Genomic DNA, 9,767 nt, shown 5'->3' with positions numbered 1-9,767 from the left:
ACTCTGAAGGTAAGCAAACTTTTCCTAATTTTATAATAAGAGCTTACAATATTTGATTTACAGTTAAGGTAGGCATAGATACCTGAACAGTGTATAATAATAAAATTCAATGAATTACCTATACGTATTAGAGTTTTTCACTTTAAGTACAGATTTAGATGTACGTCACACTAATTGTGATGTACTTAATTAAATGCACCAAGAAAGGCAAAAGGCTTTCCCACTGCATTCCGCCTTTCTTTTAGCATTGTATACTAAGAGAGCAGCTACTTACAATCACAGCTTGGTAGTATCACAAAAATTCCCAGTATTTTTTTGAACCACCAAACCTAGTAAAGAGAAATTAGATACAATATAGTTTGAAAATATTATGCTATTATTATCATTATTTTTAATGTATTATATTATATCAGTAATTTAAGCCAAGCTAACACCGTTGTTTATAGCTCGCTGTAGAATTTAAGATATGTGTAAGGCGTGTCTGATTAACTTAATGTGCGTAATGAATTTTTTAACACCTAGCATTAATACAAACATTTAAATGTTTTAAAAAAGGAATAGTTAAGCTGAGAATTTCTCTACGCAAGAATTTTTAACATTTTTGGACAAGATTCAATGGTCCCCTACATCACTTTGTAAGGTATTTATTTGATACATAAGTCCTTAAAATTAAGCAAGCAAGGAATGTTACGAACAGTGATGCGTCCAACTTGTCATATACATTCAACTCACTATCCCTAATATTCCTTGTCATGTTCTAATTTAAATTTTTGCGTGTTATAATTATATGTATTATAACAATCACATGTTTCGTTTATGGATTACGAACTTCTACGGTAACGCTTTCTAACATGGGCGTGGTTGCTGCGCTTCCAGAGTTGATGTGCCCTGGAGAACTCTTGTTTGAGCGAGGAGAATCGACTGATCCGTGGCTTCCCTTTGAGCCTAAAATTATTAAAGCATTTTAATACATCTTATCTAAAGAATTTTACACATAATAGCTATAGCCTTCACATTTGTACTAAGCTTAATACACACGTCTCAATCCTAAAATTCGAAATTATCTTTGGTATCATTTGGAGAACAAATGAAGTATTTTATTAGATGATGGGTATTTGACAATTTCACATTTTAATAAATAAATTATTATTATCACTAAATTACGCTGGTGGCACAATACAAAGATCGGAACGGCCACTTTACACTAACATGGAGAAAATAATCCTAAAACTGCCGATTGGAACCTTCCGACAGTAAACAAGTCTTTGGCGAACACTAAGGTTCTTGTGATTTTTTCGATAGCTGAATGCCGTTATTTATTAATTGCAAGCACACTTTTTATTAACGTAAAAGTTTGTCATTAACGGGTTTTAGACATGGGTCTGAACGCTAGTTTTATTCACAGAAAGGAGAAATTTGTTTACTAATGGCCGTTTGCACAGACAAATTTAAGTGCGTAACTTAAAATCCATGGCAACCATTGTCTCAATAATCGATGCCATGGATTTTGCTTAAATTTGTCGATGGAAACGGCCATTAACCAGATATCTTTTCACTCTACCTTCGACTCCGGGCACGTATCTTTATTTTAGAGTTACGTATTCCAACCAACAAATTGCATCCACTTTTGTTCACTAACGGCTACAAAAATAAGTGTTATCAAAAAAAAACAGCCAGTTTAATTAATCTATCGGGAACGTGCATATTTCACAATGAAGTTTATTATGTCGTCTACTTTTGGTGACAGAATCACTTAATTCCTTCCTCAATATTAACTCGCACAAAGTTCGCACTTTGATATTGTATTATGCTCGAACACTCACAGACTTTCGCCTTTGACGAATTCAGCACAAATTTGCTTATTGACGAAAAGTACGTGATTCTCCCTTGATAGTTCACGACCCAAACGGTTCAAATGTATGACTAAACTTTTCGACAGTTCAAACGCGACATAATCAAAATTTAAAATTGGAAAAGTAACTGTAGCCGCACTAATGACCAAACGCAAAGTTTTTTGTTTACTTTTCTCAAAATATCACGTATTGGTACCGTCACCCAACCGCGAATTAATCAAAATCTTTTACTATGAGCAACACTTTTGACTGTTGTACATTAGTAGACATATTTTGCTTAGCGTAACACACTGCAGAAAGGATATAAATACAGGGAAGAGTTAAAATTCTTAGGTCAATAAATGCCTTACGACACTCGTCCCTATAACCAAGACAAGATATAACCCTAAGCTCTACGTTGGAGTTTAAAAATGCAATGCCAATGGGAGCTATGGCCCCATGCTAGTATGGCATATGACATAATACTGTGGGCATAGGCAAAATAGGCACTTGTAGTAATATTAATAGAGGTATTATAACGCAATCTAGTAAGTAAAAATATTGATTTATTTAATTTTTTACTTACACTATTGCAGTAATATTTGAAATTCAATTTTGAATCAATGTTGCACCCCAAACAAGAGATTGACTTGCAACTAATTTCAATAACACCTTTCTTTAAGGACAGAGGCATAATAGTAGTTTTGGATGCATTTAATTTTAGTTTGTTCCCCTTCCTTTATAGTTGAATACGCAGCGTCAAGCACTTGATCAGTAGATATCAGTGTGGCATCATCGGCATACAATATGCATTTCATCTTTGATGGCAAAGATGCAGGTAGGTCATTTATATAAATTAAAAATAACAATGGGCCAAGAATGGACCCTTGGCGTACACCACGCACAATCGGTAATTTCTCGGAAATGACATTATTAAAGATGACACATTGATACCTCTTGCTCAAATAAGAAGCAAGTAGTGATCGACTGACGCTGCTGAAGTTGTAAACCTCTCCAAGCTTGCGTATTAGAATGTCATGTGACACACAATCGAAAGCTTTGGAGAGGTCCACAAAAGCAGTAACCGTATGCTGTCTGGTCTCGAAGCAGTTTAGAACACTGATAGTAAAAGAAGTCATTGCATCAGAAATAGACCTTCCTTTTCTAAATCCATACTGATGGCGATAGAAAATATTGTTAAATTCGAAAAACTGTACTATTTGCTTATAGAGCACCTTTTCAATTATTTTACTAAAAATGGGGAGGTTGGAAATTGGTCTGTAACTACCAGTGTCTTCTTTAATTGGGGTATGACTAACGCTAATTTCAAAATATCGGGAAATACTCCTGTCGCAATGATCAGGTTTGTCAATTTGGTGAGAGGTTCCACAAAGGCACTTATGTTACGTTTAATCAATGTTAAGCTTAAACCGAATATGTCTAGAGTTACTATTTCGTAAATTTTTGATCGCGTCGCGGATGTCAATCTGAGATACGCTTTTGAATTCAAAGAGGTAAGTGTTTCGATAGGATCTACAATAAGTAACAGGATCATTGACACTGTCAGGCAGATTAGCTAATATTTCATCAAAGTTACTACTAAAGAAACGATTGAAATCTGTACAAGATAATATTGTACGTGGTACACTTGGGCATTTATTATAACTATTGATGATTGTCCACATGGCTTTGAGGGAATTTCCCGACTTTGTAATAAAGTCGTCATTTTGGCTATAGTTATCTCCTTTTTATAAGTCGACGAGAGGATTTTTTTTGTATTATATAAACTTTGAGTCCGATATTTATTAAAAAGCTCACTTACTAGTTGCAGATTAGATCTCATTTTACGAAGTTTATTATTGAACCATTTGGGATTATTGGCAATTCCCGATTTCTTTGTGATCTTAATTGCAGGAAAAGAGTTCTGGTAAAAATCAGAAATAAGATTGTGAAAGTTTGAGAAGGAAAGCTTACAGTTCCCTGAATCAATATTTAGAATTGAATTCCAGTTACATCTCTCCAGTTTGTGAAAAAATGAGTTCATTCCTTCATTCGACAGTGGGCGGTATGTTTTACTAGACAGCGTATTTCTTTTCAGTGATTTATAGTGTAAGAGATCGATATGTTGGCCAAGATGGTCTGATAAACCAGTATTGATTGTAACAGATCGATAATTAGAATGGGAAAAATTAATGAAAATGTTGTCCAGACAATTTTCACCACGAGTAGGGGTGAAGATCGTCCGGACAAACCCATTGGCTTCCATAAAATCACATAACATTTGAGACCTGTAGTCATTCTCGAAATGGACATTAAAATCACCTGATACAATAATATTAAAATTGATTAATTTATCTAACATTGATTGTAGTTTGTGCATGAAAATATCAAAATCCTCATTTGGCGACCGGTAGATACATACAGCTACTGTATATACATTCAACTGGATACCACAGGCTTCAAAATGAAGTTCTTCGGAGAGGTCATTGATAAACTTCGCTCGCTTATCCGCAGCCGCACTATCACTTTTTCCCAAGATAAGCATTCCCCCATGCGACATCACAGATCTGCAGTAGTGGGACTTGACCGCCCAGTTTCCAAGACGCATTATATTCTCCGTCCAATAATTCCACAATTTTCTAAACAGGCTTAAGGCATAAGTATTAGTTGTTTGTACTACGTGAAGTAAATTGCCGTGTTTTATCTTCCAATTAAGGGACTCAAGTGCCACTTTTTCTCCCGGAGGAGGAAAAGCGCAATGAGGGACGCAATTAAATGTGAAACATCATTATCATTAGTTGACTATCATTTGATCATTAAGAAATAGCCAATAGGAAAAAAGGTTTATTGTGCGTCTCTAACCAACGAAACAATACCGTTGATTATATTGGCTATTTCTTAATGATCTAATGATTGTGAACTAATGATAATAATTCTCCATAACTGACGTTGTAACGTAACGTAAGAACTCTACTGTTACCTGGATAGGTGTGAAGCGTTTCTATCCGGATTTATACATGTAATTAGAGGGTGGCCCAACTAAATGGAAACAGTCTGAATAACTCGTAAGGAAATAGTTTTTTAAACAAGCGCTAAAACACGTTGGTTTTGTTTGGAAGGGGGGCATGTTTTACTTCAAAATTCACACCCTGCTGTCAACTCCATTCACGGTTGCCACATATTCAATAATTTTAAATTGAACGTTGGGTCGAGTGCTGAGTGTCATTGTAAAGGCCCCTTCCAACCAAAATCGACGTGTTAATGCGTTAGTTTCAAAAACTATTTCTTTACCAGTTATTCAGTCTGTGGCGCCGCATAATGGATGCTATCAGAAACGCGTCAAACAATCAAACAGACGGAATCACACTTATATAAAAAAAAACAACATTCTTGCCATTCCCATTTTCTCAAAAAGAATACTGTTTCAAACAATTCGTTTGTGCCTTGTAACAGAAATTACATGATGATCTGATGCCGTCGATTTCTCGCGTTGATTGTAGAGATCTCAGAAGTCCCGGGGTGAGTGTAGTCAATAAATATATTTTTTATTCAGTATACCTCAATTTTAATGGAAAGGTCGCATTGCGCACCGAATGACAAAACTCTCGTGGCTAAAAAATGCGACCTAAAGACGCCACAGTGGCTGCTTGATTTTACACATATACGAGTATTTTATAAGGAAAACTGCACAGTGAAAAACTAAATGCACAGTATTGATTAATATGGTTTTCCTAGTACTTTACAAACTTTTTAGTATAAGCACTCATTAGATATCCACCGATTGTCAACGATCCAAACCAACTCCGATTCAAGTAGGAAAACCGCTTTCACTAACCCCGACAATTTAAATTAAACAAATCCTCGACACAAGTAGTTAAAAGTCTGTATATTTAATTCCAGCATTTATTCTTGATTAAAAAAAACTTAAAATCAGATGAAGCTGTTTACATTTTGCAAGCCAGAACTTGCAATACAAATTTTATATGAAACTACACTCAATAGGTACTGCAATATATCGACACCCAAGCTTTAGAGTACGAAAAGATGAAAATTCGCCATATAAAGATCACATTCAAGCAATATGCTTAATAATTGCACATAAAAGTTGATGATACCATATATATCCATATGTAAAAGAAATTGCGTTGGAAGACTTGTAACAAATTACAAACACCGATATTCCCTCGGGTAGTTCGTTGCAGAGTAGTCGCGAAAACGCGCATATTCCATTCAAGAAAATCACATCAACAATGACTGGAATCATTACGGAACTCTGAGATCCAAGCAAATTGCTTCGAGGTAAATTTTATATAGGCATTCACGTTCGGATTGAAAAATAATTTCCACCAGGCGCAAACTTGAATCTGGCGAATATCTACTAATCGCCTGGATTTGTCCTGTACGTTTGCCTGCATTGCATGCGTGCTTTTCCATTATTAGAAAGATCAATAAGTTTACTGTTTACAATGGGCACGTGTGACAATATTAAACACACATTTTTGCGATCAATAGAAATTGTTTTTGTGGGAAAACGCGGGATTAGTTCATTTCACTTGCCGTGTTATGCGATAGAGGTCACCTCGCCGCAAACGTTACAGTCTAAAGCCCTAAATCGTCGTCAGAATGGTATTAACCTAACAGGAATTTAATATCTACTTTATTTGGTGATATATGAAATGGAGGAATTTTTTTTACCGTTTAGAAACCAGTAGGTATATGATAAACCACTTTATCTACTATTGGTTTTGGCATGTAACCAACGAACTTTTTGGAATGGGAATGCCGCATAGAGATAAGAGAGAGTGTTAGATTTAAGATGAGCCGAATCGTTACACTATACGTACTACACTAGAAGAGATAAGCATAATACTTTCATTTTCTTCCGCAAAAATAAGGAAATTTTGTGCTTGAGCCCTCAAGGCACTTGTTAATTAAATGAAGGGTCGGTAGGCTTATGCCAGACGTACACCCGCTCTAAATTAATAATTGTTAAAGATGATTATTTTAACTTAGAACAAGCAAACGTAATTAAGTGTAAAAGTTTAAGTTTAAAGGCTGTATATTTAATCATCGACAGAGGTGGATTTAACATTTCGCCGCGCGTCGGCGAAGATATGCACCACGTTTAAGAAAAGTTGCATAATGCATATTTAGGTACTATAAAAATTATTTTATATTTTGAGACATGAAAAATATTATTAATTCGCAATTTAATTTGCGGGGTCAGTTAAACTGATCTTCAGAGATTTGATGTTGAATTATAAGATTTGTTGCAATTTGGGTCTTAATCGGGAGATTATTTTGATTGCTATATATTATAAAAAATTTTGTGCATACACTCTCTGGGTCGATATGAGCTGCGATAGCTTACGACGTAATTAATTTGATTGATGGTTCACACAACATTCCCATTAAAATCTGTGATTAGCTTTGCTATTGATCTTGCTAATTGAATGTGGTCCATATAAAATGATGTAACGTTTTTCATTTTAGATACTCTTTACGCTATCTGCATATTTTTTCTGTAAATTCGTCGTAGTTAGATTGTTGCATGTAAACAACGTCAATGGGGACGTTGACGTTAGGTCCAGACACCTGAATTTTTGACAGGTCTTTAATTGTAAGTCAAATTATTTAATTAGTCTGGTGAGTGGTGGAGTTTCACGCTTAGGTACGAAACGATTATCGCGTTTCTATGTAGTTGTATTCAAGTGGTTTGTTTTTCTTTGTGCCTAGAATTGTTAAATCTAGGGCAATTTTTTGTGTATATTGTTATCAATTTTGCTTTGTTAATTCATACTCGGCCTACCTATTACTTACTTACTTAAAAGTAGCAAAAAACGTTTTTTCAAGAAGGAAACACAATTAGAATTTTAGAAATACGGTATTTTTGTACCTCAGTACAATGCAATAAATAATAAATGGTGAAAAAGTCACCAGATTTGAACGTGCAGCGCGCCGCCAGAGTAGACGCCGCATCGGCGGCAAATATCTTCCTTATTTCATCATGAACATTTACTTTTCCGTGCATATTTAGATTCGATACAAAGTTTCGCTTCTAATGACCCATCTCATTTAGGTCTTGATACAAAAACCTTTGCTAGCTCAAAAATACCGAGTCTGTCCATAAGAGCCCATGTTAAAATACCCTGTTTTTACTGTCAAATATCTCAGAAACGGCACATAGGAACTCTTTTTTTTTTTGGACATTGGAAAGTGCGTCTCTCAGAGAATATACCATATTTTCGTCAACTTCTTGTTACTTTTTACCTAGGCGCTCTAACTACTTTAAGTGACAGTTCTGTTTGAATTCATGGGCATCTTTATTACTTTTTTTAAAAAGTTGATGTAATTTATTGGCGATAAGACTGCATTTTAATAGCTAAACCACTGCGTGTTTTTTGTACAAAAGTGTTATTTGAGATAAGATAGTTCCGTGTAAAGATTTTATACCTTGCCGTTAACGAGGGACAAGGAACGGATGCGTAATTGGTTGTTGTGTTCCTACGTCTTCGGTAATTAGATAAAGGTTTTCGAATTTTGGAATTAAAAGAGGGACTTTAATACTGAAGTTGCTGTAAGAAGGGGGCCTTTTGTCAATTTCGAGGCCGGCTAGTCAGTCCAATTCACAAATTATGTTCCTTGGTTCCCGAAAAGGAGGTAAGTTAAAAACAAAAAAGTGTAGTGCACCAAGTTTTTGACTGCATTAGTTTTTTGCCCAAATTAGTGGTTTCTAGCAGAATTTTTGGGATTTCAACAGAAAACTGTAAGTGTGTAGATTAAGATTGCGTTATAGTTATTAATTGTTATCGAACGCTAATGCGGGGTGTGTAAAACAGACTAGCTTTAAGAGGTATGGTTTTGGCCGAGCCAATATGTACATTTTATTTCGTAGTTAATAGTATTTTACATTATTAGCCAGGTAAGTGAGTTTTTACTGGCGATAGGAGAAGTTGACTGGCGAGCCGTCAGGCGAGCCTGTCATCTCCTAGAGCCAGTAAAAACTATTACCTGGCGTATAATGTACAATATTTTATTTGTTACTCATTTGTAAACGTAAATAATTAGTTCTTAAATTAATCTTGAAGAAATGTCTAAAATATCATGTTATCCATGTAACAGAGACTTCGCATTCATTCTGGCCAATGAAATTACTAGATTACTAACTTGTAAAATTTTTACAGGTCTGCTGTCAGTTTTACATCTGCTGTCAGTTTTACAAGTCAGTAGCGTTTAAACATGACGTTTACCCGTTTGCGTTTTGTCTTGTTAATCAACGTTTACAACTGAGTAACAAATAAACATTATAAAACTCAACTAACATGACAGTTGACGTAACAGGTGTAAACTGTAAGGGGAAGAGGGGCAGGGGATGAACTTAGAAATTCAAAATGGCAGTCAGCCATAAATAAGCAAGGTCGCGAAAGCGGCGAAAACCACGCAGTTATCGTCTAATATCCCGGGGTGAGTACGGCACCAAGGTGCATGTGTTGAGATGCGCTAACACCCTACCCATTCGCCCTACGTGAAGATATATGACCTTTTTGTAGCAAATTTTGTCTACTTTCCGAATTTCCAGATTTTCTCTGAAATACACAAAATAACGGTTTTTTTAATAAAAAAAAAACTATCTTTTCTCTTTTTTTCAAAATTTGTTGCGGAGGGAATTTTTGGTGGGAAGTAATATATTTCCTGAACTACTTATCGAACCTTCGAAGCATATTTTGCACGTGTTTGAAATTATGGAAAGTATAACAAGTAAAGCGTAGATATTTAATACTGTTTTACTAGTGCGCCAGATGCCTCTTTTCTCTTCACTTTGTGAAAACCCTGTTTCAACACTCCGTTCTCCAACATAGTATATTATATCTCCATTCCTAGTGAGTAGTTGTAGGAGTTGTACGACTTCCGACGCTCTATTCTCGCCTGACCCTA

The 9,767-nt window shown here is 35.4% G+C and overlaps 1 protein-coding gene across 1 annotated transcript in view; it reads right to left on the bottom strand.

The window, feature by feature from the left end:
- Nucleotides 1-250: 250 nt before the first annotated feature.
- LOC116163791 overlaps nt 251-9,767 on the bottom strand; it is a 102,065-nt gene continuing 92,548 nt past the window's right edge. Inside the window, exon 6 of the mRNA XM_031477908.1 lies at nt 251-945. Coding sequence (XP_031333768.1) covers nt 815-945 — 131 coding nt within the window. The 3' untranslated portion in view covers nt 251-814. The remainder of the gene's footprint in view (nt 946-9,767) is intronic.

The sequence above is a fragment of the Photinus pyralis genome, unplaced genomic scaffold, assembly GCF_008802855.1.
Source record: "Photinus pyralis isolate 1611_PpyrPB1 unplaced genomic scaffold, Ppyr1.3 Ppyr1.4_LG2, whole genome shotgun sequence".
Lineage (NCBI taxonomy): Eukaryota > Metazoa > Arthropoda > Insecta > Coleoptera > Lampyridae > Photinus > Photinus pyralis.
The sequence above is the reverse complement of the archived record's forward strand: the minus strand, read 5'-3'. Positions and strand labels throughout refer to the sequence as shown.